Source organism: Geotrypetes seraphini, chromosome 5 (assembly GCF_902459505.1).
Source record: "Geotrypetes seraphini chromosome 5, aGeoSer1.1, whole genome shotgun sequence".
Lineage (NCBI taxonomy): Eukaryota > Metazoa > Chordata > Amphibia > Gymnophiona > Dermophiidae > Geotrypetes > Geotrypetes seraphini.
Genome location: NC_047088.1, coordinates 42,837,147 through 42,858,591, shown reverse-complemented (window position 1 = coordinate 42,858,591; position 21,445 = coordinate 42,837,147). Strand labels below are relative to the sequence as shown.

General features: G+C 39.3%; 1 protein-coding gene across 7 annotated transcripts in view; it reads right to left on the bottom strand.

Moving 5' to 3' along the window:
• MOSPD1 (motile sperm domain containing 1) overlaps positions 1-21,445 on the bottom strand; it is a 69,118-nt gene that overhangs the window by 12,163 nt on the left and 35,510 nt on the right. For 5 of the 7 annotated variants that reach the window (XM_033946797.1, XM_033946795.1, XM_033946793.1 and 2 more), the window contains exons 2-4: positions 15,952-16,204; positions 15,178-15,253; positions 7,048-7,271 (exon numbers count right to left, since the gene is read on the bottom strand). In XM_033946797.1, coding sequence (XP_033802688.1) covers positions 7,048-7,271; positions 15,178-15,253; positions 15,952-16,105 — 454 coding nt within the window. In that variant the 5' untranslated portion in view covers positions 16,106-16,204. Of the gene's footprint in view, positions 1-4,805; positions 4,945-7,047; positions 7,272-15,177; positions 15,254-15,951; positions 16,205-21,445 lie in introns of all 7 variants that reach the window. The other 2 variants (XR_004539653.1, XR_004539652.1) reach the window with 2 other exon arrangements.

The window sequence follows — 21,445 nt, the reverse complement described above, 5'->3', positions numbered from 1 at the left end:
AAATTTTGTGAACATATGGAAGGTGGACCACGTAGCCACCCTACAAATCTCCTCGGGCAGCGGGACCCTGCCCATGAAGAAGCCACACTCTTCGTAATGTGTGCTCAAAGAAATTGGTGCTTACCCCACCTGATCTACGTTGAAGAAATAGCCATACAAATGCATCTCAAAATGGAAGCCTTAGAAGCCGGTTTCCCCAGGTGGCTAGGATTCATTAGTACAAACAGATGATCTGAGAGACAAAATTAATTCTTCACCTTTAGGTAACAAAGAAGTCTCCTAACACCCAGCAATGCCAGGACTTTGTCCTTTTTCTTCGAACCCATGGCATGGAATGCAGGTAGCCAGACTTCCTGATTTATGTGGAAGGCCAAGACTAATTTTGGCAGAAAGGAAGGTTCCGTGCATAACGAGACTCCTGCCTCTGTAAACCTGAGAAAAGGCTCTTTGCTTGACAGAACCTGCAGCTCCGAGACCCTTCTCGCCGAGGCAATAGCTACCGAAAAACTGTCTTAATGTTAAGATATATCAGCAACGCTTCTTGCAAGGGCTCATACAGGGCCTTACTGAGAGAATACAAAACAATATTATGGTTCCAAGTCAGGAAAGGCTGTTGCACAGGAGGATGCAGCTGCATTGCTCCCTTCAAAAATTGTGCTAGATCGGAATTTGAAGCCAAAGAAACCTTTTTCCACTCAAGCCCTTAAGCAAGTGAGACCTGCCACCTGTACTTTGAGGGAACCAACTACCAGGCCCTTCTCTAGGCCATCCTGAAGAAGCACTAGGACCACTAACTGTGGAGCCTGAAAAGACTCCACATTCAGCTTAACATACCAATGCTGAAAAGTCTTCCAAGCCTTACCATATGCTACAACAGTCACCAGTTTATTAGATCTTAGGAGGTTAGCCAAGACCAACCCCTTGCGTGATAAGGCTGCAAGCTTAAGAGTAATGCCATAAGCCCAAAGTGTTCCAGATCCCCCAGGGCCACTGGACCCTGTGAGAGAAGAGCTGAATGAAGCAGCAGTTTGAGGCATTGGTACCTCTCTGTAGACAGACCAGATTTGCATACCAACGTGGCAAATCTGGGACAACCAGGATTACCAACCCCAGGTAGATCACTATTCTTCAACTGACCCAGCCTAACATGGGCCACAGAGGAAACACATACAACAGCCCTTTCTCTGGCCAAGGTTGTACTAGAGCATCCATGCAGGCGTCTTCTGCTCGAATCTCCGGCTGAAGAAGCGAGAAACTTTTCTGTTAGCTGTCGACACCATCAGATTGAATGTCAGATGTCCCCAGCAATGCACAATGTTGTTGAAGACTTTCTGAGAAAAAACCCACTCCCGCTGGATCTAGGGTCTGCCGACTGAGATAGTTGGCCTGCACATTGGTCACTCCCACTACCTGTGCTGCTGATAGTGCTTGCAGGTAGACTTCTGCCCATTGAAATATGCCACAGCTGTGGTATTGTTCGAGAAGACCCTGACTGGCTTGCTTTCCTGGGTGGTCTCCAATAACTGTAGCACTAAACAAATAGCCCACAGCTTCAATCGGTTGATGGACCATTTCCTCTGAGAGAGCGACCAGCGGCCCTGAATTAGATGCTGAATTAGAGCCGAAAAATGTAGAGTACACCTTCTACACAAAATCACGAATAGAGGTGAATACCCCACTGGTTCAAGACTCGTATGCCTTTTGCACTAGAATTACAGAATTTGATAAAGACTGACCACCCACCTCCTCATATTACCTAACAATTACATTCACAAGTTATGGGCACTCAACAAGACTGATCAGTTTAGACAACTACGAAAAGAAGTATGTGCAGCTGTCACAAGGCAATTGTCAAGAATTATGATTTTCCGCTTAATAATTACAATATCAAAACATTATTCTTATGGTAAATAATGAAAATCTTAAGAAGATGGATGCTTTCTACAACGAGCTGCAAAATTCCAGCGAAATGAGCAGGATTCTTGTTCCAAGAATGTGTATACCTAGCTGGCTAATATACAGAGGGATAAAGGGAAGAAAATTGCATTCAAATCCTCTACTGATTCCTCTGGTGATACCAAGCTTTTTTTTAGGGAACGGGAGAGACCACAGAGGTTGTAGAAGTCAATGGTGTCAAGATCAAAGGGAGACATCTCAATAGTCCCATCTGGTCACCAGATCTCAACGGGGAAAGAAGTAACAGTAGTAAATTTGTCACAACATTCTCTATCACCTGATGAGCTGCAAGTTTTGTCCAAAAGGTCTATCTATTCAAACACAGCCTTATAATTTTTTCTAATTCCAAGTGGAATAGGAATGTTTCATGAGAATTCTTCAATGGAAAGCCTTTTCCTTTTAACAAGAAACTTCTAGGGGCAGGGCCAGCTCAAGGGTAGTAGCGCCCTGAGCCAACTTGCTTTGAAAGTGCCTCCCATTGTATAACTTCTGGCATTCCCTTTCCATGGGTTGGGCACCTCCCCCACCCCCTGGTTCCAACTCTTTCCCCCTTCCTGTGAGTTTGGCATTTACTCCCTCACCTTTTTCACTACCCTGCAGTCCTATAAAAGTTTACGTTGATCACCAGTAGCAGCATGAGACTGTCTTCAGCCAGTCCCTTGGCATTTCCTCTTCCGTAATTTCCTGTGATTGGGATTCAACAGAGGGAAGGCCCAGGTGTTGGCTGGAGGGGAGTGAGAAAGGTGAGGGAATAGTGCTGGACCCATGGGGAAGGGGAGAGACTGGACTGGAGGTGGAGAAAAGACTTAACCTGTAGACCAGGTGAGGTCAGAAGCTGGATATTTTTGTACTCTGGTCTTCACCTGGTCCAATGATTAAGCCAGCCCTGTCTAGGATTGAAGGCAATTTGGAAGAAATCCCGAAGGTGTCCACCAGAACCTTTGGATCAGATATTTTTTACCTTTAAACCAACTGGTTTTGAAAGATGTAGAGAAATTTGAATCTAATAACATCATGAGAAAGTTTAATTAAGAGAAAATGATAAACAATTATAAGACTTGAAAGCAAATAATCATTAGGAGAGCTAATAAAGTTGGCACTGCAGTAGTACAGAACATTACAGATTATGAAGATGAAATTTTGGTTCAACTTTCCAAAGACAATGATTATCTAGAGCTATTAAGAGGATCTAACTCCAGTATTGCAGACAAAGATAAAAGATCTGATATTGGATGCTTTCGAAAAATAATTTTTTAACTTAACAGGGGTTGCAACTTTTAAATCATTGTAGCCCAGTCCGAGTCCTATATGATTCTTCTGATGTTATGGTGAAGCTTTCTCAAGTATGTTGTGACTAGTAAAATTGTTATAGTCACTTTAGATATTACTTCACTTTACACAGTTATACCTCAACAAGCAGAACTAGTTATTTTACAACATTTTCTGGATTGCAGACATACCGTAGTCCCCATTGCGTGCCCTCTGGGTTGCTAATTCAATTAATTCCAATAACCATGAAGAGATTTTTTTAATTTGAAGAAAAGCATAAATGTTTAATGCAATATTGATTGCAAGATAAGCCACCAAGCTATGCTTCATTCATTAATGATATTGGAAGCCAGAAATGCTGGTGAAACAATGAACCAGAAGAGGAGATTCCTTGCCACTTGGGACCCATATCTTCAGAATCTTTCACACTGAGCACAAAGCATGGTGTTGAACAACTTTAAACAATTAGTCACATTTACAATCATTTTTGAGTGTCACTAAGGGGGGTCATAAGAAAACAGACCTTCTACTAATTTTGTTTAGATTGGTTGGGAAGGGGGGGATTAAAGGGGAACATATGTATAATTATGATGTTTGTGTTTGACTGCTGTATGAGATTTCTGTTTCTTTGTACTTCAATAAAATAGATTTGTACTAGTTTGGAGAAAAGTTTTTTCAGCTTATATCAGGAGTGGCAATGGAAGTCATGATGGCCCCATTTGTTTGTTTTATTTTTTGAACAGAAAGTATACCCTTCAGATTATTATAAGCATATATCGTTCTGGGTTTACTTTATAGATGACATTCTTTTTATGGGATGACTAGGTGAACTTTTTATAACAATTTTTGTTGTGGTTGAATGGATATTTTACCACGCACTTTGACTCCATGGTGTTACATTTTTTTCCAAGGATGCCAGATGCTCTTATAAACAAAATAAGCATGGTATGTGATTCATATATACAGTTTCTAAGTCTCCAAAAGACAAAATTTGATTTTAATCTCACTTTTGATACTGGACTGATTGAATATCCATCTGTGAATCTAACGTTTTACAGCTTTACTTTTCATTAAGAGCAGTTAAGAGAGGATGTGAGATGCAGGGGAGGGAGGGACTAGTATCAAAGGGTTATAATAGCCAAAGCCTTCTGTTGATTACTATCCCTGAGTTGTCATCTGTAATGCGAGAAAAGGGGGGGGGGTCTCAGGTGGAGGGAGGAAACAGATTTTGTGAACTTTTGTATCTGTTGGATATGAGATCTTGCTGTTTAACTTTGTCTAAACTTAATTTAAAAAACTGAAGCCAAGAATGGTAGTGGTCTTAATATCACAGTATACCGAAAAGCTACCGACAAATACTTTGTTGCACTATAAAAGCTGTCATCCTATTGCACTGAAGAACAGTTTACTTTTCTCCCAATTTTAGTGTTATTGATGCATCCGCTTAACAATGGCAGAGTTTAAATTTGAGATGGAAGATCTACAAGAGCGCCTTTTGGCAAGATGATACCCAGATTGTGAAAAGAAAAATGCTAGATGCAGAAAGATATTTAATTATAGAGATTTATTATTTCATTCACCTGAAGTACAAGCTCAAGAAGATGATTTTTTAACTTGTGTCCTCTCTTACCATTCAACAGTATTAATGAGAATGTTGCTTAGGCACTGGTAGACTTTACAATTGTTTCCTTGTTTTAAAGATATTGTTTTATGGGTTGCCTGTCGAAAGGAAAGAAATTTGAAAAATATTTTATACACTATGGGTATGAATGTAAATGATGCCATTGCACTTATATCCCTTCCTAGGCATTTTCTCTATGGACATTGTAATATTTGTTCTGTTTCTGTTCAGCTGGCTGAGTCCACCAACCCAGTGATCAATTTAAGAGATACCAGCTCACAGTGGTATAGCAAGGGAAGCTGGCACCCATGGCGGTGCCGTCCAGCATTACTGCACCATACACTGTGTACCCTACTCTTCCCTATAACCAGGAAGTGGCGTCAGAAGGAAGCCAAGGCCAGCACGAGCAGCAGGTGGAAGATGCTGCTCATGTTGGCAAACATTTAAAGAGATATACGCGGGAGGGGTGAGGTGCCGGCACCCCTGTGAAGTTGCTGCCCAGGGCAGTCTGCCTCCCCACCACCACATTACTATGCCATTGCCAAATCAGACATCATACCACCTTAATTTGTGGTTTATTGCACTGAATGTCAGTCATATAAGTTCTACATTGGACATACAATGAGAGCTTTTAATATTCAAACGAGAGAACACAAAAGTAATATTAAATTACAAAAAAAAAAAAATCACTACACTGCTGTCAGTGCATTGCATGGGGGCTATTTTATACAACATATATTTAGAGGGTAAAAAATCATGAATTTGATACAAGGGGGGATGGGATTTGATATACCTCTTTTCTCTGATTTAGCTAATGTGGACTGGAAGAACTAACTAACTTGCTAGTCAAATTCACAAGGCGTGACACTTGGTTGCACATACTATAGCAGGACATGTTTATCCATTCCCGCCCTAGTTGAGATCATTTTCAAGCACCAGTTTGTACTACTTTCTTCAAATTAGTCCCATTATTTTCTAACCTCTGTTACTCTCTCTTTTCTCTCTCCCCTTCGTTGCTTACATCCTATGCTATTAAAATGTTTTATCACACAATGTGGTGACATTCTAATGTAATATACTATGCCATACTTGTTTTATAATCTGAAATTATTTTTTTTTTATTGCTGCAATTTGTCTATTGCTTATGTTTGACTTATTCTTGCTGTACACTACCTTAAGTGAACTCCTTCAAAAAGGTAGTAAATAAATCATAATAAATAAATAAAAAATTTTCTGAATTAAAGATGTTTTGTTATCGATTGTGCTCCCCTGTTTTCCAGGATGGCAAATGGACATGCAAGTTGTCCCAGTGTGAACAAAGATAGATATTTTTATTGAATTCAGTGGAGCCCAGTGGGTTAAATGCTAAAATTGAGTTGTTCTATTTCTATTAGAGGGCTGTTTGCTTTATTTGGTGTGAAAAGTTTTTCCCAAAAATTTTTTAAGGTTTTTTATTGGCTGAGAGGGTGAAAGTTTATCATTGATTGGTCTTGCACCAAGTGTCTAATTTTTTGTCCTATGTTTGTTGGCTGTTAAAAGTAGCAGAAAGCATTGTGCAGTGTAAACTCTTTAAATGATTGTATGCCTTTTAGATTTTTTTTATCTTTACACCATTCTTTATAATTTAAAATATTTTCTATTTAATATTTGAAAAATATATTTAAAAATATTTAAAATATTAAAAGCACTTATATGTTTGTGCCACAAGCCAATGATTGAGATTCTGACCTGATAATGCATCTAGCAGCACACTGCTTGAATTCAAGGTCTCTGAGGCTTGTTACCAATTAGCTTTATATTACATCAGTGGCTAGTTCTAGAGGTGATTTTGGCTTAGACACATTTCAGTACACCTCTTTGGTATTTGACTTTTTGGTGTTCTTGTAATATACTTCAGCAGTCTGAGGCTTTTTTTCTCCTTTTTTGAGCATATTGTCTTTTTTTGATGAAGTTTGCATAATTATAATGTTATTTAAACCTCATTTTGTCCTGAGTTTTGGTTTTAAGTCTCGTTGGGATCAACACAGCTGACTACAGTTTCAGGATATCCCTATAGAATACATGAAAAAAATATGCACATAATGGGTCTCCAATATATGCAAAAGTGTCATATGCTGTTTGATGTGGGCAGGTTGGGGGGATTACTGGCACCCACTTGGGAAGCTCTGCAGAAATAGCTTCAGATTCCAAACAGTAAATACCTGGCTGACATGAAGCTTGTTCAAAAAAGACACTTTCTACTAAATGTTCCTTTATTCTTTTTTCCTCCTCTTCCTTCTGTTGCTGCTCCTTTGCCGATGGCAGAAGAGTGGCAATGACCTCTTTTCGTCCAAGAGCCTTCCTCTGGCTCTGCTCAGACACCTGGAGCCGGAATTTATCTATTACTCCATAGTGACAGGCTCGGACATCTCTGTGACGAATCACACTATAAAAATACACAAAAATGTAAGCAGACCAAATTATTTCTGTTTTTACACAGTTGCAAATTTTTTTAAAGCCACTTCTATGAGTTGACTGCATGTTTTATATTCACACAAAAATTTCTTCATGATTGCTTATGAAATAGCCACACATTGCCATCGCATGAAACGTGTTCATAACTATCCCCTGTACAATACATCTTCCTTTTCACTAAGCAACTGAGATCAGATATGGAACACAAGTTCTATTTTACATATGTTATGCTGGAATTAATGGCAATTTTCAACTTAAATACAGGTCTTGCTACTATATCATAATGCAAGAACTGTCCCTGCTCACCCTTATGGCAAGCAGAGGAAAGCTGCACAGTATTTGATAAAGTACCTCATGAAAGACTTCTGAGGAAATTAGAAAGTCATGGGATAGGAGGTAACATCCTATTATGGATTAAGAACTGGTGGAAAGATAGAAAATAGAGAGTAGGTTTAAATGCTCAACATTCTCAATGAAGAAGGGTAAATAGTGGGGTTCCTCAGGGGTATGTGCTGGGACTGCTGCTTTTTAACATATTTATCAGTGATCTAGATATGGGAATAACTAGTGAGATAATTAAATTTGCTGATGACACAAAGTTGTTCAAAGTTGTTAAATCGCAAAGGATTGTGAAAAATTTCAAGAGAGTCTTGTGAGACTGGAAGACCGGGCATCAAAATGGCAGATGATGTTTAATGTGAGCAAGTGTAAAATAATGCATGTGGGAAAGAGGAACACAAACTACAGCTATGTGATGCTGGGTTCTATGTTAGGAGTCACTGACCAGGAAAAGGATCTAGGTGTCATTGTTGAGGATAAGTTGAGTGAAATGGTGTGGCAGCCTCAGCTCAATGTACATTGGCAACTAAGAAAGCAAACAGAATGTTAGGAATTATCAGGAAAGGAATGGAAAACAAAGATGAAAATGTTACAATGCCCTTGTATTACTCTATGGTACGGCTGCACCTTGAATACTATATGCAATTCTGTTCCCCGTATCTCAAAAAAGATATAGCGTAATTAGAACAGGTACAGAGAAGGATGACAAAAATGATAAAATGACATCAGAGAGAAGGCTTCCAGGTCTTATGCAGGCGGTGCGCTGGTAGCACTGCACGTGGTTTTGTGGAGGGGTGAGTGCAGCTGGAGGGAAGAAGAAGGTGCTGCTGAGGTAACACACTCATGAGAGCTTTTTGAGATGCCTTCATTCCCGCAACCCTGGAGAGATCCCCATGGGCTCCGCATGGACCCAAGGGGTAAACCCATGGGTTCTATGGGATTCCTGTCGGCTCCGTTCCCATGTAGCTCTCTAGTCCATAGGCCATTGAGATGGCTTGGTGAAATCCAATGCTTATTCCTAAGATAAGCAGCATAAAATCTGTTTTACCACTTAGGATCTAGCCAGGTACTTGGGACCTGGGTTGGCCACTGCTGGAAACAGGATACTGGGCTTGATGGACTTGCGATCTGTTCCAGTATGGCAATTCTTATGTTCTTAAGCCAATCCATTTTCCTCTTGTTGCTGGCAATTGCAGGGTTTCTGTGGAAGATAAGTGGGACTGGAAGCCAGCCATGCAAAACTGGCTTTGAGCACACTAGCAATTTCTATTCTAGTGAAGGACCAGCATTTGGAGCAACAATGTTGCACTTCCTGAGATTCCATGAGTCTTCTCCATCTTCATAAGCAAAATAAAAGATTTCTAGGTAGAAACAGTCTAGCAAAGCCTTTAAATTTACATCTCCTTGCCTCAATCAAAGAAAAATTCATAAATAGCAAATGAATTAAGCCTATAGTTTGCTGGTAATATCTTGAAAATGCTTTAGAGTATTTTATTTGCATAAAATACAATTAAGGGTTAATTAGTTCTTACCTGCTAATTTTCTTTCCCCAAGTCCCTAGTCAAAACCACTCCCTCCAGATGCTTAGGTTATGCTCTCCTGCCAGCAGGTGGAGATTGAGAACTACTGATCTATGATGTCATCCCTTAAGAATCCTGGCCAGCCAGAAATGATCATATCAAAACAGTAAATAATCCATAAACCCCATAACTCCTCTATGAATTAAAGAACTTATCAAGGGACCAATGATCTCTTATATATACATACCTCGTACGTACTGAGCCTGGACACCAAAAGTCAAAAGGAAAGGGTATATGAATTCATCATCTGAATCTCTTCTGAAATATCTTAAGGGAAAGGGTGGGTTCTAATTTAGGAACTAATTTATCCTTCCTTATTTTCCCGCCAGAGCCATAACTACTCAAGAGTTGTACGGTATGGGCCCCTTATTCAAGATCTTGGCTCCGCAGGCTACATCCTCTGGAACCAGAGCATCTAGTCTATAACGGCGCACAAAATAATTCATGGATACCTAAGTGTCGCTTTACAAATCTCAACCAGCAGGATCAAAAAACATTCAGCCAGGGATGCAGATTGTCCCCTCATAGAATGTGCTTTGGATACATCTGGAACCGCACAGCCCCTAAGAGTATTTGCTGAAGCAAAAGCCTCTTTAAACTAGCGAGCCACGGTTGAATCCAATGAAGCTTCCCCTCTTCCAAGCAGAGCAACCAATCTATCTTGATTTCCTAAATTCTTTTGTCTTGCTCCCAGCCCCTTTGTCTCCTGTTTCCCAAAACAAAAATAGACTGAATGAGGTGAAAAGGAGAGATGACTTTGGGAAGAAAGGATAGTACTAACTCCTTAGAAAGTACCTAGGAAGGCCTGTGATAGGACAAAGCTTGTAGCTCTGACAATTCTCCTAGATGAAGAAACCAGGAACATCATTTAAGATAATATGCTTCAAGGAGGCCAACAACAAAAGATTAGGTTCTTACCTTTGCTAATCTTCTTTCCTGTAAATCCACACTTTATTCCTGGACCAGTGGATTATTTCTGTCTACTCACCAGGACTTTGTAGGAAGCCTCAAACTTCAGAGACTTAAACCTCTCCCCCCTCTTACCTCATCACTATCTCTGTAACCTCAGTCAGTCTTAAAACAGCCAGAAACATCTGTAGAGGATAACAAGAGAGAGGGGAACAGAGAAACTCCCCGCAAGTAAGTCAATTCTGTTCATATCAACAAATGCAGAACAGCAACAATTAAAAATGAAAGAACAAGTTATGAAACATTATAAACCTGGACGACAAAACAGTGCTATAGCCCATACTGTCAGGAGGGGGCACTTTAACCAGGGATCCCCCCCCCAAACAAAGTGCTAAACCCATTCTGATGGCACTCTTATAAAGGCTGGTCAGAAAACAGAAAGCCAACTTACCAGTATTTGTAAAGGGAGATGATCAGCAAATCAGCAAGGTATAGGGTGGGTTCCCGGAATAAAGTGTGGATTTACAAAAAAGAAGATTAGCAAAGGTAAGAACTTAATTTTTCATTCTTGTACAATCCCGCTTTATTCTGGGACCAGTGAGACGTAACAGAGCAGTCCTGAAAAATCAGCGCAAAACTGCCAAAACAGAGGCACCAAAAGCAGCATCCTGCTTGGCTGCCACATCGATCTTGAAAAACTTGGTGAACCAGGTAGTGGCTCAGAAATCTCATCCAGAGAAAACGGACCTGCTAGAACAAACAGGTGGTCAAAGATGCAAAACTCATTGGTGACCTCCAGATACCACAGCAAGATACTGCGCTCATCCAAGGACTGCAACATAACATAATAGCAAATTTCTAGACCACAAAGCCATAAGTTCAATGCGGTTAACAAAAGATTATGCTATGAGAGAATACAGGAATAGTATGATATACAGAAATCTAACTGATCAAGAATTTGGAAAAAAGAAGAGTTTTCAAGAGTTTTCTGAAATGTTCATAAAACATGGATCTAATTAATAATGGATGGAAATCTTCAGTAAGCTGCTTGGTAGGAAAGACAATGCCCATGATGTTTCTTACTTTTATAACCCTTAGCTGAAGGGAACGTAAATAGGGTATTCTCATACGCCATGATAACAAATCTGTTGACAAGATATAATGGGGCAACACCAAAAGCAACTTTATAGTATAAGCATCCCAACTTAAAGATCACACGGGCTTCTACTAGAAGCCAATGCAGCTCATAATAATAGGGGGTAACGTTGTCATACTTCCTTAGACCATAAATCATTCTTACTGCTGTATTCTAAACCAGGGTCAATCTAGCCAAATTTTTCTTAGTACTTGTCAAATATACAATATTACAATAGTGTAGTATATTCAAAAGTAGTGTCTGAACTAAGATTGTAAAAGCAGCAGCATCGATGTAGGATCTGATGGTACGTAATTTTCATAAGGTATAATAACCCTTTTGAACCACTGCGCCTATCTGATTTTTCATGGTCAAGCACTGATCAAGAACTCCCAAGATTTTAATTATAGGGCTTATTGTATATGATATTGAATTAATCTTAATTATTGGTTCAAAAATGATCTTTTGTGATGACACAAGGAAGAATTTAGTTTTTTCCTGATTTAATTTCAACTTGAAATCCTGCATCCAGGATTCTATCGTATTTAGCACAGTAAGTTGAGTACTGTTGGATAGTTTTTTACAACATGGGATGACTACTGTAATATCGTCAGCATAGCTGAACAACCTCAGACTCAATTTGCTCATCCAATAGCTCAATGAAAGAAGGTACACATTAAAAAGTGTAGGACTCCACACGGGTTTTTCCAAACAGCTGAGAGTATATCCTTAAATTTTACCTAATAGAGTCTTGATTCAAGGAATCCTTTAAAGCATGATAATACTTTACCATGGATTCCTAAAGAATCCAAAAGTTCCAACAGTTTGTAGTGGTCTACTAAATCGAAAGCGCTGCTCAGATCAAACTGCAGTACCAGCGCATTGCTACCCTTGCTTAAAAGGCTATTCAAATAATCCAATAATGTAACTAATACTGTCTCTGTACTGTAGTGGGATCTAAAACTTGATTGAGAATCATGCAACTGAGAGCACAGTTTTTTGCTCCAGCATCTCGCTTTTGCGGTGTACAGTTGGCTCGCATTGATTGTTTTAACACAGGCGCTTTGCTTATTACCAATTTATATTGCGGTTTGTTTTAACCCTTACAACTCATGGACCCCTGAAGAAGATGTGTTCTCCAAAATATGGACCGTGTTGGGTCCCAGGGTTTGTAAAACAAAGGGTGACAATAGTTACCGCATTTTATATTTGGTTTAATAAACACAGCCTGCATCTTGTACATACTGTCTGCAGTTTTTATTTTGTTTGTTTTTTTACAGAGAGCACAGCAACCATGATAAAACAACTACAAACAATACATAACACAGCCCTAAGACTGGTCTACTCATGGAAGAAATTCGACCACATCACAGAGGCATACCACGACTCACATTGGCTCCCAATATAAGCAAGAGTACACTTCAAATACGCACTATTCACACACCCTCCAACTAAAAACATATGACAACCTCCTAGCCACTCGAGCTGCAACACTCGACTTTCAACTCTACAACCTATTGACCTCGACCACAGACTACAAAACCTTCAAAAAAGAAATAAAAACCCTTCTATTCAAAAAACACATAAAACCAAACTAACTCAATCAGAAATGTCCCAAGCATCACCTGCAACTACTCCATATGTACTTCTAATACCATGACAATTCAAATGTAATCCTTAGCAACTCAAAGAAATGTACAAACTACTCCCTAAATACTTTTAATGTCCTGACAAACCACTTGTAATCCCCCTTGAATCGCAAGGTAATGGCGGAATAGAAATTCCTAATGTAATGTAATGTAAATATTTTGTTAATTGAATTTGCACCAACCCCTCCATGGTCTTTGTGAAGAAGGGGATGAACGCTATCGGTCTATAGTTTGCGGGTAAGGAAATTGATTCCTTATTATTTTTAATAATAGGTGTGATGATTATGTTACCCTTTTTGTCTAAAGAATCAGTAATTCCGGAGGTGTGTAGGACATAAGATTAGCATGGCAATACCCAGTCCTGCTCCCTCGAACCAGAGGAAGCAAAAGCAGGAAGACATGGAAAGCAGAAACCACTTTTGGAAGACAGGAAGGAACAATACGCAGCATCACAGCAGAATCCATAATTTGCAGAAAAATATCCTGGCAGGAGAGAGCCTGAAGCTCTGAAACCCTTTGAGCTGAGGTAATAGCTCCCAGGAAGACCGTGTTGATCATGAGATCCATAAGGGATATCTGCTCCAGAGACGAGACAGAGAGTGGAAAACCAGATTAAGATTCCAGGTCAGACAGGGAAGGCGCAACTGAGACCTAAGTCACAGAGCGCCCCATAGAAAATGAGCCACATCTGGATGAGCTGCCAATGAGCCCCTCAGAGAAGGAGGGCCCATACGCGAAAGACCGGCAATCTGCACCAGGAGCAAAGCTACCGCTAGGCCCTTCTTGAGGCTATACTGCAGAAACTCCAGGACCTGAGGAATCAATGTAACAGACGGGTCCACACGTCTCAGAGTGTACCAAGCTTGGTAACTCCTCCAAGCCTTCGCAAAGGCTGCCACTGTGGACTTCATTTTGCTGTGAAGCAACGTGGCAATCACAGCCGAAGAATACCCCGGCTAGTTAAGGCCACGCACTTAACAGCCATGCCGTAAGACCAAAGCGGTCCGGATCCTGCATCGCAATCAGACCCTGCCTGAGGAAGCGAGAATGACAAGGTAGCCGGAACCCCGATTCTGCTGGAGCCAAACCAAGTCAGCATACCACGGCCACCTTGGCCAATCAGGTATAACCAGGATCACTGGACCTCCGTGTGCCGCTATCTGCCTCAAAAGACACTCTATCATGGGCCACGGATGGAAGATATATAGGAAACCTTCCTGTGGCCAGGGTTGAACCAGAGTGTCCAGGCCTGCACTGCTGGCCTCATGACGACTGAAGAATCAATCCGCTTTCCTGTTGGCTGTATTAGCCATGAGATCGAACATGGGACACTAGCTATTTTTAAAAACCAATATTTTAGAGGGTGCTGCCATGGGCAGAAAATGGATGTGGAAACATTAACCAGCTAGATGGTAAGGGTTCCCATGTTAACTTCTTACAGGAACCATATGGTAATGTGCACATTAGCACACAACCTAAAAAAAAATATTTTAAAAAAGCCTTAAATTGTTCTGTGTTAAATCTGGGCTTAGTGCATGGGAAAGTCCCATGCTATGACACGTTAAGCCCAGATTTCAGTCCACTTTAGTAAATGGGCCCCTTAGTGAACACAAATTAAATTTCACATATGCTAACCTATGAATTAATGAATTAAATTTGATTTGTAAGTATTAAAACATTTTAACCAATATTTTAAAGATATGTAGTAATATAAATGAACTAAAAAAATTCTGAAATTTGGGAAAGGCCAGATGAACTGATAATTTTTCCTTGTGCATCTTCCTAACAATTACCACCAAAATGTAGAGTGCTAGTCCAATTAAATATCTGTTTACTAATCTTTATTTTTCATACAAATAAACCTAATTAGGTTCTGAACACACTATCCTGTTTGTTCTAAGTATCCCTGAGTAAGCTATGAGAGGTATTCTGGATACAAATGCTAGATATATGCACCCTTATCAATTATCTTTCTTGGCAAAATGATTGTGCAGTGTATGCACAGACTGCAGGGCTTTCACCTACCAAGCTGCATGTTTGAAAAACCAGCATTGTGCTTCAAATCTCATTTAACATTACCTTAAGTTCATTAAAGAGAATTAATTTTTAAAAAGGAAATTAGCAGTGGCCAAAGTGCTCAGCATAAAAATAGTTTGTTTGGGGTTTTTTGGGTTGGTTTGTTTTTTAAATAACTGTACTAGAGTCAAGTAATATCTTGTTTGCTCTAAATATAGATGTGTCTAACACCAAAGAATAATTACTTACATATCAACACAACATTGAGGTTTTACAGCACCAGCAGCATCCACAACAACATACTTATTTGGAGCGGTACAAAGAACTGCAGAAGAAAAGGGTGTATTAATTCAGAAACATGACACTTGGCAGTATAGATTTAAGAGAAGAAATCAACTGTATACCAAAAACTCATCTTTAGAACACAAAAATACAGTCTATTTTCAAAATTAATTATTGCTGTTGTATGTGAAAACACACATCAAATACAACATACAACTGTGAACAATTCATATGTATGTATTTATTTATTTCATTCGTTTTATATCCTGTCCTCCCCAACAAGCTCAGAACAGGTTACAACAATGTCTAATTCTCATTTTGGTTTCCAGGAATTACAAAACAATTTCTGCATCTAAATTTCTAGTATATGGTTTATATCGATATGTGCTTAACACCTAGCCCTGTCAAATATCTATGAGATTTTCTTATCTGGTAATTTTGCCAACATAGCAGAATTTTTTTGTTTGGGAGCCTTTTGCTGACTAAAATTACTTTACAATCCATGAATTCAAGGGTCTCACTTGCAGATAAGCAATACCAGACATGCTGTTAGTACTGCATCTGCAAGTGAGACCCCTGAGGTCAAGGAGGGTCTTAACTTCGAAGAACAAAAGGCTCCCAAGCAAAACAAGAAAATCTATGTTGGCAAAATTGCCAGATAAGAAAATCTCACAGATATTTGGCAGGTTAGATGTTACCACCCAGTAATACTCTTCAGCAGTTCAATGAAAAGCAACTCACCTTTGAACTTCAAGGCAAATTCATAGGGGTTGTACAGCGTCAACACCTGCTTGTGGGTTGACTGATCATCAGCATAAAATATAAGCTCTGTAGGAAAAACAAATACAGGAAGACTTCCTTCCACTAGCTCTGGCTGTCTTTTTTGCTCCGGCATTGGCACAGTCCTTTCTTTCTCAGCTGAGCCTTCAGTCTTGAGTCCTGGATGATTTTCTGCTTTTGATTAAATTACAACCCCTTAAGCATTTTGACAGTCCTGCAGAAAGAAAACAAAATGGTAACTGGAATTATTTCAGTAAGTCTGTTCTACCTACCGAAACTATACTGTTATCCAGATACTCTGCATGACATTAGCAAGGCTGTGTATAATTCATTTATGGGTCCACAAAAACATTCTAGCTAAAGTTGACCATGGGCAATTTAAGCTTTTTTATCCTCATACACAAATAATAGGAGAAAAGAAATTATTAAATGAGGTCTGTCACTGCAATGATTGGGCTATGGCAATTGTGAATGAAAGTTGGTAATAGCCCCAAAATGACTGTTCTAATAGAGCTGGAAGTCTAAAAGAGCAGAAAAAAACCACAGGCCTTAAAAAAGAACACTAATATCTTAAAAAGGAATACGAAGTTTATAAAATAAACGTGCAAGTGAATTTAAAGAAAGTAAAGGTCAGCAACATAAAATTTGAGCCTAACATTTGAGCTGCATTAGCTAATGGATGATGAGCAAATTTCTCCTGAATATAAAAGTTGGCTGGATGACACAGTAATGGTAATATATAAAACCGATAGAATGATAGGCAGGCAGTCTTGGCCTGTCCAGTTTCTTCCTTCTGTTTTCCCTTCCTCCCACACTTCCACCCCAGGATCAAAAACTCTCCCGCTCCCCGCCCCCCCCCCCCCTTTCCCCAAAGTGCAGCATCTCTCTCCCTCTTCCTCCACTGGTCCAGCGGCTCTCTTCTCCCCTTCAACCCATACCTGATCCAACATCACTCCTCCTCCCACTCTCAAGTTTGTTTTTGTCTCTCTCTGCTATCCCCCCTCCCCAGATCTAGCATATTTTCCCATCTCTTACCACTCCCCCAGTACAATCTTTCCCATTTCCCTCTTCAGAGTCCAGCCTCATTCTTTATCCTACTTTATTTTTACACTGTTGAAACATGCTGAGTGTCTGAAGACTCTGTGTTCATAAGCTTGCATTTGAATTAACTCCAACATCACCTTAGTGTTCCCAAATTTGGCAATCCATTTGTCTTCGACGTACAGTAACACCTTGGTTTGAGAGCATAATTTGTTCCAGAAGCATGCTTGTAATCCAAAGCACTCATATATCAAAGCAGATTTCCCCATATGAAATAATGGAAACTCAGATGATTCGTTCCACAACCCAAAACCTTTAAAACAAAATACTATACATACTTGTATTACAAGACCTCGCTCGTTTAGAACAGTCACTACACTCTTGCAGCTTCAGAGAGAGAAGAACCATCGGCTCAGTTGTGATGTGTGTATACTGTATGTACTTGTATTGCAAGTCATTGCTTGTAGATCAAGTTAAAATTGAATAAAATATTTTGCTTGTCTTGCAAAAAACACTTGCAAACCAAGTTACTTGCAATCCAAGGTTTTACTGTATTTAGAAACTGTCCCTCCTCCACTCTCCTTTTGTTCCATGTACTTCAGTGTGAACTTGTCCAATATTTTTAACATTTCATAAGATATTTATTTTTAATTTCATTTTATTGTACACCATTTAGACACTTGTTTGATAGATGGTATATCAAAAATAAAGAAACTTTAAACTTGTTTATGATTGTTTTGTTATCCTCTTAGTTTAAGTGAATACAAATATAAATAAAACAAATTATTCTTCTTGGGTGAGCTCCTAGGGATTATCTCTGGGGGTATTTTAACCCCCTTGGAAATATTTGATTTTTTTTTTTTTCTAATTTTGTCCATGAGCATTCCTTGTTCAACTCAAAGGGTGTTAACTCAGTTGTCTCAATCTCAGCTTATGTTGTCAGGAAACCTTTCTATTTCTTCTTTTACCCCCATCCCCAAAATAACTTGATATTATGATACTAGACAAGATACTTCTGAGGCTATGGTAATTTCTTCTTCCTTGTTAATAGGCCTTTTTTTTTTTTACTTGTTAATAGGCCTTCTTAATTGTTGATCTCTTTGATCTAAAATTCCCTAATTCATGACTTCCTCCTTGAACCATATTTTGATATCTTATGTCTTACTAAAAGTTGGCTCAAAGAAGGTGAGGACTCTTACTTATAGAGATGTCTTCCTCCTTCCTAAACTGTTTTTCATACTGCCCATACAGCAGGAGAGATGGAGTAGCCAGCATTCTACTACCATCTTGCCTACAATATCAGTCATTTCCCTTACTCAGAAAACTTAGGGCTGACAATTACCTTTGACTCTTCCCTTCATTTATTAGTTTGCTACTATCCCCCTTCTATTCCCTTCAAATCATGGAAATTACTCTTACAAACATTAGCAAATACATCTATCAGATTTCCCAGTCTTCAGATTGTTGGAGATTTTAATGTTCATATAGATTCTCAATCACACCCACATTCAAGTCCTTTCCTATCTAAGAGACTTGGGTTATAACAATTTTGTCTCATTCCCCATGACATTCCCTGGATTTGGTTATTTTAGTTCAATCATCTCCATTCTTACTCTCGGGGCTTATCTTTATGCCACTTTCCTAGACTGATCATTTCCTTCTATCATCCTTCAGCCTTGATGTATTTCTAAAATACTTCCAGATAAATTTGACTAACCTTAACCGGCTAATGTAATTTCGAAAGTTTTCTGTAATATCGCTGTCTATATACAATCTCTTCCTCTGTAAACCGCTTTGAACTGTTTGTGGTATTGCAGTATATAAAAATAAAGTTATTATTATTATTACCCTATTTCACTATATCCCGCAATTCTGCCGCTTTTACTTCTGCTATAGCCCACAACTCATCAATTTCCCTCTAGGTCAGTGGTCTCAAAAGCAAATTCTTTGTAGGGCCACATTTGGATTTCTAGGTACTTGGAGGGCCTCAGAAAAAAATAGTTAATGTCTTATTAAAGAAATGACAATGTTGCATGAAGTAAAACTCTTGTAGTTTATAAATCTTTCCTTTTAGCTAAGTCTTAATAATAATATTGTAATTTATAGCTAAAGAGACATATGATCAAGAAACTGTTTTATTTTACTTTGTGATTATGATAAACATACTGAGGGCCTCAAAATAGTACCTGAAGGGGCCTCATGTGGCCCTTGGGCTGTGAGTTTGAGACCACTGCTCTAAGTGGTTTCTGAATCATGATCCTTTTTCCCTTACTCCCCTTTTTCATTTTTCCATAAAGACTTTGCTACTCTCTCTTTGTATGACCAGACTAAGTGCTGCGGCCCTAATATTCAGCAATATTTCCTCAACATTTCTCCCAAACTCCCTGCTCCTTCCAAACCCATGATCATAGAGTTCTCAAAATGTCAGGTCAGAAGAACAGAGTAGCTATAGCATAAGCATCATATGCCCTCACTTCAAAAACATAAATCCTGCACTAGGGTTTATAATTATCATATAAAATTTGCAAAAAGGCGAAATTATGTCTTACCTAATAATTTTCTTTCCTTTAGTAACAGCTATATCTTTTTTGAGATATGGCGGCCAGAACTGCACACAGTATTCAAGTTGAAGCTATACCATATAGCAATACAAGGGCATTAGAACATTTTCATCTTTGTTTTCCATTCCTTTCCTGATAATTCCTAGCATTCTATTTGCTTTCTTAGTCACCACCGCACATTGAGCTGAGGGGTTTCAAAGTGAGCAACAATGACACCTAGATCCTTTTCTTGGGCATTGACTCCTAACAGAACCCAGCATCACGTGTAGTTTGGGTTCCTCTATCCCACATGCATTACTTTGCACTTGCTCACATTAATCAACATCTGCCATTTTGAGGCCCAGTCAGCCAGTCTCACAAGGTCCTCTTGCAATTTTTCACATACTCTTATGAATTAACAGCTTTGAACAACTTTGTATCATCAGCAGATTTAATTATCTTACTAGTTATTCCCATCTCTAGATCACTGATAAATATGTTAAAAAGCAGTGGTCCCCGCTCAGACTTCTGGGAAACCCCACTATTTATCCTTCTCCATTGAGAATATTGACCATTTAAACCTACTCTGTTTTCTATCTTTCAACTAGTTCTTAAGCCATAATAGGATGTTACCCTCCTATCCCATGACTTTCTAATTTCCTCAGAAGTCTTTAATAAGGTAGTTTGTCAAATGCCTTTTGAAAATCCAAATACACAATATCAACCAGTTCATCTTTATCCACATGTTCATTCACCCCTTCAAAGAAATACAGTAGATTGGCGAGGCAAGATTTCCTTTGACTAAATACATGTTTGCTTTCTCTCATTAATCTATGCTTACATACATGTTCTGTATTCATCCTACCAAAGGAAAAAAAAATTATCTTTTATGCCAGTCTTCAAAGAATGAGACCTGGTCCACTCAATGCAAGAACTAAACCTGCAAGGACAAGTATGCCCATATGCAGTATCAAATAAATTAAACCCAAGCCGACAGAGCACCAGGAAGAGTCCAAGAAATGCGGTTCAAACTCAAAGGACGAGCAGCTCCCAAAGTAGAGGCAGCATTCCCCATCACCCCCAAGGGAAGGAGTTGCGCCAAGGAAATGCACTTGACAAGCAGAGAAGGCATATCACGCGAGGAGCTGATAGGAGCTGAGCCAAACAACCAGACCAGGGGACTGTGCACCACCCCCAAAATGGAGCAGAATACAGAGGCCCAAATCTGGACTGTAATCGATAATCAGCGATCAAGCAGAATTCAGCTATAAATTGCGCACTGCTACTAGTAATGGAACAGTATATGGCTTTTAGTGATGGGCACAAAGTCTTCATGAAAGAAACTGTGTACCTTCATCCCTCAACCTGCCATACCAACTAGACAGGTAGACCCGTGCTCAACATCCAACTGTAGGAAGCATGTGGCAATGTACCACCAGGTCTTTACAGCAGTCAAAAAAACTGTATTTCTCTCAACACACTGAAAATGCTGCAATTCAATCAAGCAGCTCTTTGAAATAGTGAAGTGTTTACAGCATCCCCAACAACTGAACCAGCTTTGTGTCACAACTAATCAACAATGATTTTCCTACATACTTTGCCAACAAAATTAAAGGACCTACAGGCAGTTGCATCAAGCTTTCCATTAGATAATGAGAACACTCTTCCTCCTACTGATAACCATCCAAGACTCTTTTTTTTTTTAAAGAGAATGCTCTTGATAAAATCTTGAAAAGTCTTATTCTGGACATCCTACCCTCTTGACCCTTGCCCAGCAAAGAGTACAGTTAGCAAGTATAGGTCTCATGGTAATATAGCAGTGTTTCGCAAACTTTGCCAAGCTGCAGCACACTAAACATGGTAGCCATGGCATC